General features: G+C 43.6%; 1 protein-coding gene across 1 annotated transcript; it reads right to left on the bottom strand.

The window, feature by feature from the left end:
• Positions 1 to 14,642: 14,642 nt before the first annotated feature.
• LOC107122663 (olfactory receptor 5V1-like) lies at positions 14,643 to 15,587 on the bottom strand. The gene has a single exon (XM_015425787.1). It carries the CDS (start codon positions 15,585 to 15,587, stop codon positions 14,643 to 14,645), a length of 945 nt encoding a protein of 314 aa, XP_015281273.1.
• Positions 15,588 to 18,039: the final 2,452 nt, after the last annotated feature.

Here is an 18,039-nt window from a genome sequence, read left to right as displayed (position 1 = left end):
TTGCTTGGGGGGGTGGGGGGTGGCGTGTCCAACCTCTCTTCCTGATTTTTTCTTTGTTTCTCTTATTCAAAGGGAGCTTGATTCTCAGGATTCTCCCTGCCGCTGAAAGGCATTCCTTGTCATTTTTTCACTCTAGCTGAGGGATTTTCTCTCTCTGTCTCGGTGTAACATGGCTTATGTTTTGTACTGTATGCTTATGCCTGGTGAATGAACCTAAGAAACTGTATTCCTTGCCTCTGCATGGAAGCTTTTCCTCTCTGGTGGGTTTCCATGGGTCCTTCTCCTTCCAGGAGGGTTTGGCCCAGTAATTTGCATCCTGAAAAGATTGCTGACCCTAAAGCCATTTCAGGGCTCTTGATGAATTGAGTGATGCAATTAGAGTGAAAGGATTAGGGAGGGTGTGTTTAGAGGGACCCTCAGCAGCCAGGCCATAAAAGAAAGGCTGAGGAGACCCAACAGGCAGAAGGAGAAGATCCACTCTACAGATCTCTTTGGACATCTCCAGGAAAGGCCTCACTGCGGAAGCTCCAGTCCTCTTGGTAAGAGGGGTTTTTTTTAAGGGGGGGTCTCTATAACTTGTGATTTAAGAAGGTTGGGGAAAGATGTTCTGGCTTTTCTCAAAGGAGCCAACGAATTCCTGACAGGCCTGCCCTAAACGGCAGCACTCTCTGGCTATCTTTAGATAGTGCTGGCCGTTTGGGATAGAGCTGCTTGGGAGAAACCGCCATGCCATGCCTTTAGAGCACTTGGAGGGAACCATGCTGCTCAACAGAGAAATGATTCCGGAAGGAGAAAATGGTGCCCAAACAAGCATCACTTTCTGTGTTACAAATGGGATAGTGTAGCTTCGGTGGGTACCATCTCCCTTGCTAAAATCGACAAGATTTTCCTTTGTTTGCCTCAGTCTGGGTGGCTTCCAAGCTTTCTCTTGTTTCTCCAAAGACCCCTTCCTTGGCTTTTTGCCCCAACTGAGTCATACGCCTTGTATCTGTGACTGGTGTATGGTCATGTTGTGGCTACAGTCATGCGGGGACCTCTGCCGCGACCCCCTCCACCAAAACAAGCCAGCTCTTTAGCGTTTACCTTCCTCTCCAGAGAGGCTGAGACTGAATGCATGAAGATCAAGTGTCTTGGAGAATTCGTTGCAAATACTTTGAACTAAATGGCTGGTATTTTGGTTTGTTTGTTTCTTAAGAAAGCCAGGGCACTGAGAGAATCTTTGACTTTTAAAAAAAATCATCTTATATACATTGTGACCCTGTGCAGAGTTACTCCAGTCAAAGGTCTCAAATGCTGGAGTAATTCTGCATAATTAACGGTTGGCGACAGGGGGGACTTCACCCTATGGTTGCCAGCTCTGGATTGGGAAACCCCTGGAGATTTTGGAAGTGGAGCCCTGGGGAGGGTATGCTTTGGGGAAGGCAGGGACCCCAGCAGGGTATAATGCCGGTCTATCTTCCAAAGCAGCCATTTCCTCCAGGGGAACTGATCTTGGTCTTCTGGAGATCAGCAGTAATAGCGGGGGATCTCCTTATGGCATGGCACTTGCAGGGGATGGGGGTAACTTTTGTAAAGGGGTCTGGGGCAATGCTCCCTCTAAGCTGTGGAGTCTTGTGAGCAAAAATTCTACTTTGTGAGCTTCCAGCATTGAAGTTGTGAGCGAGCGATTTGGCTACTGCATAAATTGGGTTGCTCTGGAGCCATCCTTCCTGCGCTAAGACAGAAATGTGTGAGCCGGAGGCTAAAAACCTGTGAGCTGGCTCACACTAACTCAGCTTAGAGGGAACACTGGTCTGGGGTGCTCTGTTATTATCCTCAGAACAACAACCCTGTGAGATATATTGAGAAGAGAGAAATTGGTTGCAGAATTGCCTCCACTTGCAAAACACTTGCAAGACAACATGTAAGAGCTTTCTTTGAGATCTACGTTTCCTGGAGAAAATACTCTCTGAAACAGAAGGATGTTGGGATTCTCCACACATTTCCAGGCGATAACACCCAAACAAGCCTCACTCTCCGTACTGCATATGGGAAAGTGCACTTTTTTGGGTACTATCTCCTGTGAGGAAAAAGCCTGAGGAAACCTTTGCTTTGTACAGAGGTAACAAATGCCAGGAAAGTACTTCCTATACTTGGTCATTTTTTACTCAGTCTCACCCAATTTTCTTCCTTATTCCTCCTCCTGTCCCAAATGGCTTTTGTCCATGCTGGTCCTCGGATCCCCAGCATAGACCTTTTTAAAAGGTCTCGTTTTTTTCCCCATTGAAAAAGCTGTTTGGCTCCAACCCAATAATTTCTGCCATTTGCCTGAAAACCTCTCCTATCTCTGAAAGAATCTGAAGCGTGGACATTCTTTGATTTGGAAAGGCTGGTCCTGATCCTGGCTGCCTTTTGAGAGGCTACAGAACAAAGTCAAAGCTGAAATACTCTGAATGTGTTGGTAATAGAACATGGGAAGGTTTGTGTTCTAAAGTTTGGGAATAAAAGGATTTGTTTTGTTTTGTTTTTTGAACAGCTGAAGGACTGGCTAGGCTTCCATGTTTGTTGGCAACAGGCTTCTCATTCCTGAGCCTTCTCTGCCCCATCACCTCAGCTGAGGCACATGCTCCATGTATTTGCTAACGGTGCATGCTAATGTCGAAGTCTGGGTTCCGAGGAAACGGCATCACTGTCCTGCTCCACTAAAAGAAATGAGGGGCCTCTCCCCCTTCGTTCTGTTTCCCTTAAGCAAGGACAAATCCTAGCTGATCAATCTTTTTTCTGGTCAGAAAACCTAGGGCAAATGTTTCTCTTTCTTTTTTAATGTTTTTCTTTTTAATCTTTAAAATATTTTATTATAACACAATTATATTCCAGAAAGAAGAGAAGAAGAAGAGGAAGGGATTGGATTTATACCCCGCCCTTCACTCGGAGTCTCAGAGCGGCTTACAAACTCCTCTCCCTTCCCCTCCCCACAACAGACACCCTGTGAGGTGGGTGGGGCTGAGAGAGCTCTGACACAAACTGCTCTTTTTCAAGGACAGCTGTGCCAGAGCTTGTGACTGACCCAAGGTCACATCAGCAGGTGCAAGTGGCGGAGTGGGGAATCAAACCCGGTTCTCCCAGATTAGAGTCCGCGCACTTAACCACTACAAAATATTCCAGGTATTGATATTTTCATGACAGCCGGAGAATCATCCTAAGGAGGTGGGTTCCACAGGTGCCAATTATCTTAATATATTCTAGTGGCTTCAGAGATTTTACTTAAAAACAAACTTATTAGGCTGTTACATGATCCATGGAAATTCATCTTTTTCCAGGAGTTTAGTTTCTTCACAGATAGGATCATCCTCAAGCCATGTTCAACACACAATTAACATTGGCCTAACTCCCCTGAGCACAGTTATTATTACGTTGTTTTGCCAAAAGAGTAAGAACTAATTGTTCTTCTGAAACAAAAAAACACCAGTCACGATTTGAAAAGGCAAACAGAATTAAGTTGCTTGTTGGTCTATTGCTGCATCAATTGTAGGGTAATACTTTTGGGACAGCTGAAAATCACAATAAAACATCTCAGTACTCTTTCTCAGATCACATAAACAAACAGGAGAGAGCTATAAAATATTTGGTGTAGTGGTTAAGTGTGTGGACTCTAACCTGGGAGACCCAGGTTTGATTCCTCGCTCCTCCACTTGCACCTGCTGGATTACCTTGGGCAAGCCATAGTTCTGTCAGAGCAGTTCTTGAAATAGAGCAGTTTCTGTCAGAGCTCTCTCAGCCCCACCTACCTCACAGGGTGTCTGTTGTGGGGAGGGGGAAGGAAAGGAGTTTTTAAGCCGCTCTGAGACTCCTTTGGATAGTGAAGGGCGGGGTATAAATCCAATCTCCTCTTCTTCTATTAGTAATGAGCATGGTATACGTTAGTAACATCAGAATATAGCTTTTAATTTTTTCTAAAATAGAATGGCTGTTACTTTCTTGTCAGGACTCTTGGCAAAATGCAATGTAAAAGGATGGGACATGAATAAAGAGGAGGGTTTTTTTGTTTTTGTTTTTTGAACAGCTGAAGGACTGGCTAGGCTTCCATGTTTGTTGGCGACAGGCTTCTCATTCCTTCTCTGAGCCTTCCCTACCCCATCACCTCAACAGAGGCACATGCTCCCGTGTATTTGATAACGGTGCATGCTAATGTCGAGGTCTGGGTTCCGAGGAAACAGCATCACTGTCCTGCTCCACCAAAAGAACTGAGGGGCCTCTCCCCTTAAGCAAGGACAAATCCAAGCTGAGCAATCTTTTTTTCTGGGTAGAAAACCTAGGGCAAGTGTTTCTTGCAGGGCAGAGGTTTCTCCATCAGTAGGAAGATCGGACATGAAACTCCCCCCCACCCCCCTCAAAAATGTCCAGAAATTCCCTGAAGACTCACTCTAACTGCAGTGCTCTCTGGTATTTATTGAGATAGTGCTGTATGGTTAGGGTGGAGCGGTTTGGGTCAAAACCAGTGTTCCTGTGAAACTGCTCTAGCGTATGCTGGTGCACAAATTTTAGCAGAGATTTTTAGCTTGGCACAGGGCAACGAAAGCTTCTGGGGGGGAGTGAACAGGTGTGGAGTCACGTGGTGAGAGGTAGAGAAGTCTCTTTCCCGCCCAGTCATGCATGTGCCTTTTAATCTCGAGCTGCCTCTTTCTTGTTTTATTAATCAGCTTCACAGGAGCCTGTTCAGAGGAAGACTCAGGTGTGCCCCGTCTCTTGCAGAATCAGTCACAGTGGCTGCCCACCCACCTAGTGGTTCTTCTTCCATATGGGTTCTCAAAAGTGCCACTTTTTGGTCCTTGCTGCTGGCTGCATGTGGCTGGAGGTGCTGAGCCTGCTGGTGCCTGTGCTGTCCAAACGAACACTCCATCTCCAACCCTTTATCTCTTCAGATCTTTATTAATGCACCTGCCAGAGCCCAAGCTGGAAGGGAAGGCATGTATTTGTTTCAGAGAGGTCATGTGGGCTTGTGTACAATCTTTTGTGTTTGGGATTCATTGCTTTATTTTGGCTGCTGTGTGCGTGTCCTGTAAATCCATGCTTGGAAATGCTACCAAAGCCTGACAAGGGTCCACCTTCACCCTGTATTAAAATGAATAGCATAAATGGGTAGCTTGAAGCCAAGCAGTGACCCCCTCAGTAGGACAAATCACACTTTCATTTAGTGGAAGTGAAGCTGCTGGGGAACCCTCTGAAGGCAAGAAGAGGAGGAAATGAAGACTGCACGCAGGAGAACTGCACTACTCTGGGTTTTTTTTGGGGGGGATGTGAAAACTCTTGTTTGAAAAAAGGATGGTTAAAAAGAGTGGGGAGGATGTCTTTACTATTCCTGTTTTGAGTTTCCACTGCATTTGTGTTAGCCAACTTTTAAGAAGACCTGCCAGAGAGGAGTATTAATCTACAGTACTATAGGGTTGAATGTGTCAGTCATGTATCTAAGATTATATACAAACATGCATCTGATTGAAGTCAATGTGGTTCAAAAGTGAACGTTGGTACTGAATTAATTTATACTTTTTCTCATTTCTTTAGCAGCTATTCTTGTTTATTTCCAAAGTCAGATTTAGTGTAACTAATACAAGTAAACACAAGTCCATTTTACTAAAAAAGTTGTTTAGGGAGATTAAAAAATGCTTTACTTCATAATAATTCTGGATGTAATATCAACAGATTGTGTGACAGTGCCTAGAGACTTCCTTGTTTTGTCCCTTGTAACAAATGAGTTCAGCACCCTGTGTGCTATAAAAATGCAAGCACATGCACCTGTTAAACTGGAAGCTTTAAAGACACTTTCCCTTCTTTGTTAGCATCCTAGGGACCAGGAGTCTTTGAAAATGTCGAGGCGAAAACCTGACAATCAACAGTTTGGCGGATTTACAAAGGAAAAACATAATTGTTTCAAGAGTGAATGGTTGACAGCGTTTTCCAAAGAAATTTTTGAATATCATGAAACGTAGTAGCCTGCAAAACATGTCTCGGAGTTTTCCATTGCAGCTGTGATGCCACACGTGAGTGGACGTAAGAATGTGCAACTAAAAGAAATGTTTGAATATCGTGAAACGTAGTAGCCTGCAAAACATGTCTCAAAAGCAGACGTTGATGGGAATTGGAGCACCGGAATGAAATGGGGTGAGTGGAAAGTAGATAGTCTTAAAGTGTTATGTGAATCACAAATGTCACTTGGATGCAGTAACAAAACTTCAGAATCAGAACCATGGATCTCTACTGAATTTCTTACGAGAAACACCTGAAGATCAGAACACCAGAACTGGATATGCGAATCGAGATAGGTCAAGTCCAAAAGTGGTCAAGATTTTAATTGACAATGTGCTACTTGCAGTTAAGTTGAATGCATCCATTCTGTCTGTGCAGCAAATTCACAACCACTTGGCAAAATTCCTGCTAGCTGGCGGAGCAAAAACTATGTCTTTGAATTCATTGATTGCATAAATAGTGTTAAAAGTGAAATTTTAAATGAAATCTGTGAATTTCCTTTCCATACCCTCATAATTGATGGAAGTACTGACATCACTGTGTCAAAGATGCTTATTATGTATATCAAATTCAGAAGAACTGCTGGAGAACTTCATAAAACTGTTTTTGCTGGCATTGTAAAATTGGCTGCTTGCAATAGTGCTGCAATAGTTGATTCTATAAGGAAGTTTTATAACTAAAATCATTTGGACATTAATCGCAAGTAAACTACAATACAAGGCAGCATTATTTATCCTTTGTGATGTTCTTTGTGATTTAGCAGAAATTCGCGAAATTCTTCAGAAAAACTCTTTGACCACTGTGGAAGCATTTCAGTTCACCAAAGCCAAAATCAGGAAAATTAGATCTCAATATCTGGGAGAAAAGTCCATTTCAGCAAAACTGTACAAGATTTGATTTCATCTTACAACTCTACAGTAAATATCGAAGCCATTCTCTGTTTTATTAGGCAAATTTCACATGGATAAAAGATTTCCAGAGAACGATACAGGATTGGTGTATATTTGACAAAGAATGTTCATCAGACCCCTCCAACCTGGATGATTTTTTCTTTTGGGAATCAAGAGCTTTCAAGATTAGCTAAGTGTTACTGCATTTTGTTCCAGAAAGATGAACAATCATATGATAAGGAACTTCATAAAGAGTATTCAGACTTCAAACTAATCATTGCAGAGAAGATGAAAAGCTGGAGCAATGAAGACTTTTCAAGACATACTAACCTTTACACAAAGACAAGAAAAATTCAGTGAACTAAATCTTCTCCTAGATGTTTGTGGAACTTTTCACACCTCAAGTGCTGATTGTGAGAGAGGTTTTAGCTGAGATGTTGTTGCTTGGGAGCAAGCTGTTGGGAGAAAGTGAAGGGTCTTAGCCATTACAAGACACGAGAAATTTCGGGGTTTGCCTCAACTCAGGCTGGTTTCACCAGATCCATTCCCATTAACTTTCCACCTCAACAGAAGCATGTACTTTGTAAGCATTAAACGGTGAGTGCTTCCTTGTTGAGGGTCAAGTTATGTGGAAACTTCATTGCTTCTGTCTTCTAGTACCTGTTAACAGTCCGTTTCTCTTTAGCGTAGCAGGTTTCAGTTTGCTCACCTCTTAGAGAATAAGTCATCCAGGAATCTGGATAATGGAACAATGGTGTGTGTCAATTCAGGGGAGTGCTCCCTAATGGTTAGAACACTGGACTGGGAAGACCCAGTTCAGATCCTTACTGTGCCATGAAGTTTAGTAGGTAACCTTGAGCTAGTCCCTGTCTCAGCATAGCCTACCTCACAGGGAGGTTGAAAGGAAAAATGAGGAGGCACCCTGAGCTTCTTGGAGGAAGAGTGGGATAAAGATATTTAGATATACCCTTCTTTTCCCCATTGAAACCCAAAAATGGCTTACAACACTGTTCTTCCCTCCTCTATTATTATCCTCAGAACAACAACCTGGTGAGGTAGGTTGGACTGGGAAAGAATGACTGGCTCAAGGTCACCCATGCATGGTAATTTTTTAAAAAATACCACAAATCCAGCCACCCTTTTCTCGAAAGCTTGTTCAGTTCTTCACTTTATCTCACTAATCCCCCCAGTGGAAAAATGGCTGGATCCAAACCTATCCTGTTAGCAGGCGTTCTGTGGATCTTTTGAAAAGAAAAAAGATGAAACTCTAGCTTTTCTCCAATGTGCCAAGATATTCCTGGAAAGTCCCATTCTATCTGCTGCTCTTGTCTGTGATTTGTTAAGAAAGTGCTACAGATTAGAATGGGTCTTTTTGTGGAGAAAACACCAGCCAATATTTTGAGAAGAGAGAAATTTGTTCCAGAACTGCCTCCAAACGCTTGCAAGACAACAGGTAAGAGCTGTCTTTGAGATCTATGTTTCCTGGAGAAAATACTCTCTGAAACAGAAGGATGTTGGGATTCTCCACACATTTCCAGGCGATAACACCCAAACAACCCTCACTCTCCGTACTGCATATGGGAAAGTGCTTTTTTGGATGCTATCTCCTGTGAGGAATAAGCCTGAGGAAACCTTCGCTTTGAATAGAGGTAACATATGCCAGAAAAAGTACTTCCTATACTTGGTGAAACCTATACTTGGTGAAATAATGGCTTGGATTCAGCCGTCATTTTTACTTGGTCTCACCCACTTTTCTTCCTGCTGTTCCAAATGGCTTTTGTCCATGTATAGAAAAATTGCTTTCTGCTTTCTATATCCACATGCCTTCTCCTGTGATTACATTATGATAACATGCTGTGTCTTATTTCCTGTTGCAAGCCAAATGGTGAGGCCACATGGCCTCAATATCCATTCCATAAACCCACATTCTTTCACACTTTCATGCCAAAAGCGAGACCTCATGGCTACACTTTCTGGCCCACATGCAACAAGTCACGTACACAATGAAGTAGCTGGAGTTTGGGTCAGCTGACTGCAGGCAGGGTCTCCAAACTTCCAGCCAATCCCACAAACCTGATGTTAGCAACCATGGCAACCAACAATTGGGCACACCCATGCCCACTCGCAATTGGCTGATGGCCACATCTAATTTGTGACTCCTATGGGAGTAAGCTCTCTTGCTCTTGCTCTCTCCCCTGTCATTGTCTGTTTTATTGCACCTGAAATGCTGTATCTTGGAAAACAAAGACCTGCTTTGTGACTTGGAGCACATGGGTGTGGAAAAATGGGATTTCCCTTCAAAATCCCTTGGACTATTCTGGACTGTGGATGTTCCTGATGTGGTAACTATGTATCCTCAATGTGTAGTTAAGGCAAATTGCCCTAGCCTTTGTTATTTTGTAATCTAGTCTGTTTGCTGTGCTCTGTACTGAATAAAGATCCTTCTTATTGCTAATTTGTCTTTGATGTTGTAACTTGGATTCCAAGTCTAAGTCTTGTGCCGAATCCTGACCACATACGCTACCATGGGAGGGTAAAAAGCGTGCATCTCTGGATAGAGTTGCTACTGTGTTAAATCCCAGATGCTAACTAAGGGCTGGAATCTCTCCCTTAGGAAAGGCAGGGACTAGTGAAAAGAGGTTCTGGTGGCAAATTGTTGTGAAGACCAGAGATGGTACAGACTGTCTCGTGGCTTGTTGTTTAATGTACTGAAAAGTACAGGATTCCCTCCCATCCCTGGACTGGGCTGGGTGGGCTAATCCTGTACAGTCCATGCTGGTCCTAGGATCCCCAGCATAGACTTTTTAAAATGGTCTTTTTTCCTCCAGTTTGGATCCACCCAATAATTTCTGCCATTTGCCTGAAAACCTCTCCTATCTCTGAAAGGATTTGAGGTGTGGACATATTTTGATTTGGAAAGGCTCCTGATCCTGGCTGCCTTTTGGGAGGCTACAGAACAATATCAAAGTTGAAATAATACTCTGAATGTGTTGCTAAGAAATCATGGGAGGATTTGTGTGCTAAAGTTTGGGAATAAAGAGGAGGGTTTTTTGTTTTTTGAACAGCTGAAGGACTGGCTAGGCTTCCATGTTTGTTGGCAACAGGCTTCTCATTCCTGAGCCTTCTCTGCCCCATCACCTCAGCTGAGGCACATGCTCCATATATTTGCTAACGGTGCATGCTAATGTCGAAGTCTGGGTTCCGAGGAAACGGCATCACTGTCCTGCTCCACTTGTGAGGGGCCGCCTCTCCCTCTTCATTCTGTTTCCCTTAAGCAAGGACAAATCCAAGCTCAGCAATCTCTTTTTCTGGGTAGAAAACCTAGGGCAAGTGTTTCTTGCAGGGCAGAGGTTTCTCCATCAGTAGGAAGATCGGACATGAAACCCCCCCCCCTTCAAAATGTCTAGAAATTCCCTGAAGACTCACTCTAACTGTAGCACTCTCTGGTATTTATTGAGCTAGTGCTGTACGGTTAGAGGGGAGATGTTTGGGTCAAAGTGCTTTCTGGCGTCTCAAGAGGACAAGACTGAAAAGCGAAATGGCTCCGGAACACTCTGTGCTTGACTCATTTTGCCTGCTGGGGGTTTTATTTACTGAGATATCTGTACTCAAGTTTTCCTCTCAAAGCAGTAAACATCATTTTCTGCTCCTCCATTTTATCCTCACAACAATCACCCTTTGAGATAGATGAAGCTGAGAGAGACTGGCCCAAGGTCACCCAGCAAGCTTCCATGGCAGAGTGGGGATTTGAACCTGGGCTTAGTCCAAACACTCTATAACCGCTACACAGCATTGCCTCTCCTTCCCCGTGATCAATCCTAAGGGTAACTGCTGCTGTTTAGTCCTCAACTCATTGTCGAGAGGGCCACATTGAGGGCTGTCAATATGGTCAGTTTTCAAAGGCTACAAGGCCTGGGCCATCATTTCTGGCTTCTTGGGAACATCCAAACTAAGTCATTTTGTGGATTCCAGCAAGAAAGTATTGTTTGGATGGGTGTTTCTTGGGGGAAGCCTCTCTGCAGAAGCTTCTTCAGTATACTTCCAGCAATCCTCAGGGGCTGTGAATGGCAAATTCTCACATGGTGAAGCTATTTCAGCTTATAGAACAATATTGGCCATTTCTACCCATATATGGGGCTGATTTCCTGTTCTCCTGAAAAGTGTCATGTAATTGAGTTGGGACCCCACTTCATAGCAGACTGGGGATATCCCGCATCACTCAGTCTGACACTTAAATCACGGCATTTTAGCATATTGTTTTGTTTTCTAGATTTTCTGCTTCCTTATGTAGATTGCATTTTTGTAAACTGTATTTTTTTAAGCCACTGAGGGTCTGAGTTGGGAAGAAAAATGAAATAAAAGAAACTAGTCAGTACATGAACAATGGCTCTCAATTTTGGCCTTTTAAAAATAAATAAATGATCACATGGATGCAAGACTTTGGTTACATCATTGAAGATTGGTCTAAAATATGGACAGCTGCAAAGCACTTGAGATCTATTCCTTACAAGGAGAATTTATTTAAAATGTTCCACCGTTGGCATTGGTCGCCAGATAAACTAGCGAAATGTTATCCAAATATGTCTAAGAACTGTTGGAAGTGCAAAAACAATGTAGGCACCTTCTACCATATGTGGTGGAGGTGTGCTATGACCCAACGATATTGGCATAAAGTACATATAATGCTGGGCGATATATTAGAAATAGAGATACCATATGATCCAGAACTTTTTCTGTTAAACGTGATACCAGAGAAGTATAAAAAGGAGGAAAACTATGCTTTGGGATATATAATTACAGCAGCACGTGTGTTTCTTGGGGGAATCCTCTCTGCAGAAGCTTCTTCAGTATACATCCAGCAATCCTCAGGGGATGTGAATGACAAATTCTCACATGGTGAAGCTATTTAAGCTTATAGAACGATATTGGCCATTTCTACCCATATATGGGGTTGATTTCCTGTTCTCCTGAAAAGTGTGTCATGTAATTGAGTTGGGATCCAGCTTCATAGCACTGGGGATTTCCCGCATCACCCAGTCTGACTCTTAAATCCCTGCATTTTAGCATATTGTTTTGTTTTCTAGGAGATTTTCTGTTTCCTTATGTAGATTGCATTTTTGTAAACTGTATTTTTAAGCCACTGAGGGTCCGAGCTGGGAAGAAAAATGAAATGAAAGAAACTATTCAATACATGAAGAATGGCTCTCAATTTTGGCATTTTGGCTTTTTAAAAATAAACAAATAAGGATTCATCCCCCCCCCCACCGTTATCTTAGTGACTTATTTTTTAATTAAAGGAATAGCAAAAGCAGGGTTTTTTGGGGGGAGGGGTTTTTACTGATGAACAAAATACTTTTTGTTTTCTTCTGTCTGCAATCCGAAATGACCAGATCAAACAGGGCTCAGGTTTCTCCAGTTCAATTACAGATCAGATGTTTCCAGACATCAGGAAGAAGCTTCATCTCTGAAGCAGTTTCCAATAGTCAATTCAAAATGGAACTTATTTTTTAAAAAGCAAGGGAAACAGTAAAGACTTGATCTTGCCCCAGAATGCAAGACAAGAATAAGCTTATGTAATGGCACAGGGTTGCCAGTCTCCAGGTAGGGCCTGGAGACCTCATGGAATTACAATTAGTCTCCAGATGAAAGGGATCAGTTCCCCTGGTGAAAATGGCTGTGACATATACCAATACCAACTGAGGTCCATCCCCTCCCCAAACCCCACCCTCCCCATATCCCCACTCTCCCTATTCCACCTCCCAACCCAGACCTGGCAACCCTATGGGAGGGTGGATTTTGGTGGAATATTAGGAGAACAATTTGATAATTGGGCCATCTAAATAAGGGTGGATTCTTTTTCACTAGAGGTCTTCCAGGAGCTTCTGGACAGCCTGTAGCTTTGGATTCTTTCACCAAGCAGGGAGTGACTTGGATGATGGTCCCTCAAACCTTTTGAGGCTATGGGTGCTATTGTAATTTAGCAGCACCCAAAATGGGTGCCAGGAAGAGGCTCAGCTGAACACAAAATGGATGCCATGGGGAAAAGGTAGGGTTTCAAATCTCCAGCAGTTCCCCTGGTGAAAATGGCTGTTGTGACATATATCAATACCAACTGAGGTCCATCCCCTCCCCAAACCCCACCCTCCCCATTCCACCTCCCAACCCAGACCTGGCAACCCTATGGGAGGGTGGATTTTGGTGGAATATTAGGAGAACAATTTGATAATTGGGCCATCTAAATAAGGGTGGATTCTTCTTCACTGGAGGTCTTCCAAGAGCTTCTGGACAGCCTGTATCTTTGTTCTTACATCAAGCAAGGAGTTTGACTTGGATGATGGTCCCTCAAACCTTTCGAGGCTATGGGTGCTATTGTAATTTAGCAGCACCCAAAATGGGTGCCAGGAAGAGGCTCAGCTGAACACAAAATGGATGCCATGGGGAAAAGGTAGGGTTTCAAATCTCCAGATGGTACCTGGAATTCACTTAGAATGCCAACTAATCTCCAGACTATAGAGATGTGTTTCACTGGAGAAAAGGTCAGACTCGGGGGAGTTACATCTCCACTGAGCAACCTCCCTCTTCAGACTCCACCCTCCCCAAACATTGGCCCCAAATTTCCAGGGATTTTCCAAGCCACCGTTAGCAACCGTAGGCTGGGGCCAATCACAAAATGCTGGAGATTCCAAACAAGGTGCCCTCTTAAGACGGAAGTAGCAGTTCTAGACAAATACTCCTGGCACACAGAGAAGTGATGCCTCCTGCGCTCTTGTTCGTCTTCTAGTGAGATGGAGGAAAACCAGGATTGCATCAGGAAGAGATTCTTTGGGGATGAAGGACATGGGGAGGGTACCCCGGAGGTGCCACACTGGGAATAAATGGACTAGGAGGTCAGACTGATAAAACCCCTTTCAAGTCTGGGAGTGTCTGACAACAAAATCACAATCTATAAAACAAACAGCACTAGATACACTAATGATGTAGTCCCCTTTCAAGTCTGGGAGTATCTGACAACAAAATCACAATCTATAAAATGAACAGCACTAGATACACTAATGATGTAGTCAAACTCAAAAATAGATCAGTTACATCGTATCCCAATAGATGTAAGAACTATTGTATATTATAGATAATAGCTTTAAAATGATATCAAAAAGGGGATGGCTTAAAATGATAATGAAGGGAATGTGAGGGACAATGTTTTCTGTCTTATACATTTTGTATTACATGATTGTTCTTGACAAATACAATTATGTTCTATAACCTCCCTTTTTCTTTCCCTTTTCTTTTCTGTACTCCCAATGTCTTCCTAAATAAATAGATTTTTTTAAAAAAATATTTGTTTAAAATAGTACTGACATAATAGATATAATTGTTTTCATGGAATCTTGAGCCACCTCAAAATATTTTATGGCGGTACAAGTATTTTAAGTATATAAAGGGTAACTACTTAACAGAGCATACTGAAAGAACAGAAACAGGACCATACAAAAAACACACATGAGGAAACTCCCCTTCCTTGCATGCTTTATTCCTGTGTTAAAACCACAGGTCCAGTGGATAAAATTGCTTCATTGTATAAAAGAAAGGAACATATGTCAAGATATGATGTGCTTTAGAGATAAGGAAACGCCTCATAGGACGAAAACTAACATAGTGCAAAGACATTGGTGATGTATCTGAGGTCCTTAGCTTATGTCATTAACAGGCCTACAATATTCTCCAGCAGTGAGCTTTTAGGAATTTGACCCACTATTGGAGCCACAGGGACAGTGACTTTTTGGGGCTGAGCGCTCGTTTGAGAGCCTCCTTCATTTCCTTGTTCCTCAGGCAGTAGATGATAGGGTTCAGCATTGGGGTTACCACATTGTAAAGCACAGAAGCCAGAGTGTCTATATATGCAGGGTGCTTAGAACTGGGTCGGTTATAATTAAACATGCAAGTGGTGTAGAATAAGGTGACCACTGTGAGGTGAGACGCACAGGTGGAGAAGGCTTTGCGGCGACCCTGGGATGTGCGGATCCTCAAGACCGCCATGACAATATGGACATAGGAAACCACAATGCAGAAGAAAGGGCTCGCCCCAAGCAGCATGGTTACCACCACCAATGTGATTTGGTTGGGGAAAGTGTCTGCGCAAGAGAGCTTGAGCAACTGAGGGACATCGCAGAACAAATGGTCCAGCTCGTGAGAGGCACAGAAGGGCACGAGGGAGGTCATCACTGTGTGCAGGACTGAGTTGAGGAGGCCACAGACCCACAAGGCCACCACCAACTGGGCACATAATGTTTGGTTCATGAGGAGGGTGTATGTGAGGGGACGGCAGATGGCGACGTATCGGTCGTACGCCATCACGGCCAGCAGGAGACACTCGACTCCCACAAAGGCCACCAGGAAGTAAAGCTGGGCCAGGCAGCCCTCGAAGGAGATGGCCTTGGACTCTGCCAACAAGTTTTTCAGCACGTGGGGCAGAGTGACCGAGGTGTAGCACATGTCCAGGAAGGAGAGATGCCGGATGAAATAGTACATGGGCGTATGCAGGCTGGAATCCAGGAAAGTGGTGGCCAGGATGAGGCCGTTTCCAAACAAGGTGGTGACGTACATGGTCAGGAACAAGATGAAGAACAGAGAATGGGGCTCCGGGAAGTTAGAAAAACCCAGGAAGACAAATTCTCTTATTTCTGTTTGATTTCCCATCTGCTCCTGCCAGGATGACATCTTGCATCTGAAATGGGGAAGAAGGTTAGAAAACAAAAAGAACAATTTTGTCACTGGTTCACTTTTGGCTTTTATAACAGGCTATTCAGCAGAAGAGCCACTTACTCTTTTTCTTACTGAGGACAATGTACATGTCATGAGGAAAGAACCTACCTTTTTAAATGCAGCCCTTGATACTAGATCCTAGATGCTGAAAGCACTGTTAACCAAACATTTTTAAAACCTGTCATTTGTTTTTTAAAGAAAGCTCTGTTGGCTATATAAAAAAGGTGATGATGAAGCAGGAATAATAATAATTACTGTATGGCAGTGTGTGTAGTAAAACCAGGAGATCCTAAGATTGTCTGGCAGCCAGAAGGTCTAGCTGGAGAGCCATTTAGTGTAGTAGTTAGGAGTTTGGACTCTAATCTGGGAGAGCCAGGTTTGATCCCCCACTCCTCCACAAGCAGCTGCTGGTGTGACCTTGGGTCAGTTACAAGTTATTTCAGGGCTGTTCTCTGACGAGCATGTTCTCACAAGAGCTCTCTCAGTCCCACCTACCTCACAGGGTGTCTGTTGTGGGGAAAGGAAGGAATGGGAAATTGTAAGTTGCTCTGAGACTCCTTTGGGTAGTGAAGGGTGAGGTATAAATCCAATCTTCTTCTTCTTCTGTGTTATGCACCAAAAGGTGGTGAGCTAGACTTGTTTTTAAGGCAAGAGATGTTTCACAGGTGGTTTGCCATTGCCTGCCTCTGCATCATGACCCTGGTATTCCTTGCAGGTCGCCCTTCCAAATACTAGCCAAGCCCAACCCTACTTAGCTTCTGAAATTTGACGAGATCAGGCTAGCCTGACAGGGCTATCTGTACAATTGAACCTGAGGCTTATCTGATAATATTATGAATTTTGTTCTACTCTTTCCTGCCCACATTTATTTCCTTTGTGATGACACAGGGCTGGATCCAGCTAGCTTTCCCACTATATCTTGCCCAGTTTCCCTCCTTCTTATAGCCTTGTTCTACATAGTTTGCACTGCTTAGTGAAACTACAGCCAAACGGATATTTGAACTGGGATCTTCTTGGATCCTAATTGTCTTGCCATGCAACCCCACGTATGTTTATTTGAAAGTCACACTCAGTTCAGTGGGAAACACAAGAAAACAGGTGCACTGGCTGGATGAATGCAACCCACTGGCATGTCAATCAGCCACCACATTATTTGAACATGGAGCTCTAATACTGCAGGTTAAAAAAAAAAAGTGATCGTTTAGGCCATTTTAGCCTGTAGCAGCAAAATAAAACAGGGACTGAGTGGCACCCTAAAGACTTAACAACATTTATTCCAACATAACCTTTCATCATAAGAACATAAGAGACGCCAATGTTGGATCAGGCCAAAGGCCCATCCAGTCCAACACTCTGTGTCACACAGTGGCCAGAAATACCAGGTGCCATCAGGAGGTCCACCAGTGGGGCCAGGACATTAGAAGCCCTCCCACTGTTGACCCCCCCCCCCAAGCACCAAGAAGACAGAGCATCACTTGCCCCAGAGCCCCTATCTATACCTTGTGGCTAATAGCCACTGATGGACCTCTGCTCCATATGCTTATCTAATTCCCTTTTGAAGCCGTCCATGCTTGTAACTGCCACCACCTCCTGTAGCAGTGAATTCCATGTGTTCATCACTCTTTGGGTGAAGAAGTACTTCCTTTCATCAGAGCTGACTTCCTCAGATGCATGTACATCCACAATGCAGAAACACTTCTATACTCAAAGGTACAGACAATAGAAAGGTGTTGGGGTGGTCAAAAGAGATGCCAGACTGAAATGAGAGTCAATCAAAAGTGTAATCATTCCACCTGAGTGGATGAAGACCACACCCGGCTTTTGACAGAAAGGCACAGTAGGCTTAACATAAAATAGGGCGAGTGCAGGGGATGATGGCCCGGGCGAGCCTGATCTCACCAGAGCTTGGAAACTAAGCAGGCTCAGCCCTGGGTTAGTACTCAGATGGGAGAGTCCACCAAGGAAGTCCAGGGTCGCTGCCAATGTTCCCTCTAAGCTGTGGAGTTTCTTGTGAGCAAAAATTCTACTTTGTGAGCTGCTGGCATTAAAGTTGTGAGCGAGCGATTTGGCTACTGCATCCATCCGTTTGCTCCAGAGCCATCCCTTCCTGAGCTAAGACAGAGATGTGTGAGCTGTAGGCTAAAAAACTGTGAGCTAGCTCACACTAACTCAGCTTAGAGGGAACACTGGTCGCTGCACCTCTTCTTGGTCACTTGCCTTGCCAGATCCCTTTAGAAAAGTACAGAGGTAATGCTGATCCAAGTAACATTTGTTAGTGGTGGGAATGTCCAGAGGTTAGAGTTTTTTGGTTAAAAATAATACAAACTATAAAGAAAATATGTAAAATCTCATTGAATGTAGACTTCAAACTAATGTTAACGGGTAT

Source organism: Gekko japonicus, unplaced genomic scaffold, assembly GCF_001447785.1.
Source record: "Gekko japonicus isolate JY-2015 unplaced genomic scaffold, Gekko_japonicus_V1.1 scaffold1967, whole genome shotgun sequence".
NCBI classification, from domain to species: domain Eukaryota; kingdom Metazoa; phylum Chordata; class Lepidosauria; order Squamata; family Gekkonidae; genus Gekko; species Gekko japonicus.
This window is presented reverse-complemented; position numbering and strand designations above follow the sequence as displayed.

What these genes read in the sequence shown, in the direction of transcription:
- LOC107122663 (XM_015425787.1), bottom strand. Translation starts at nt 15,587, where the DNA reads ATGGGAAATCAAACAGAAATAAGAGAATTTGTCTTCCTGGGTTTTTCT.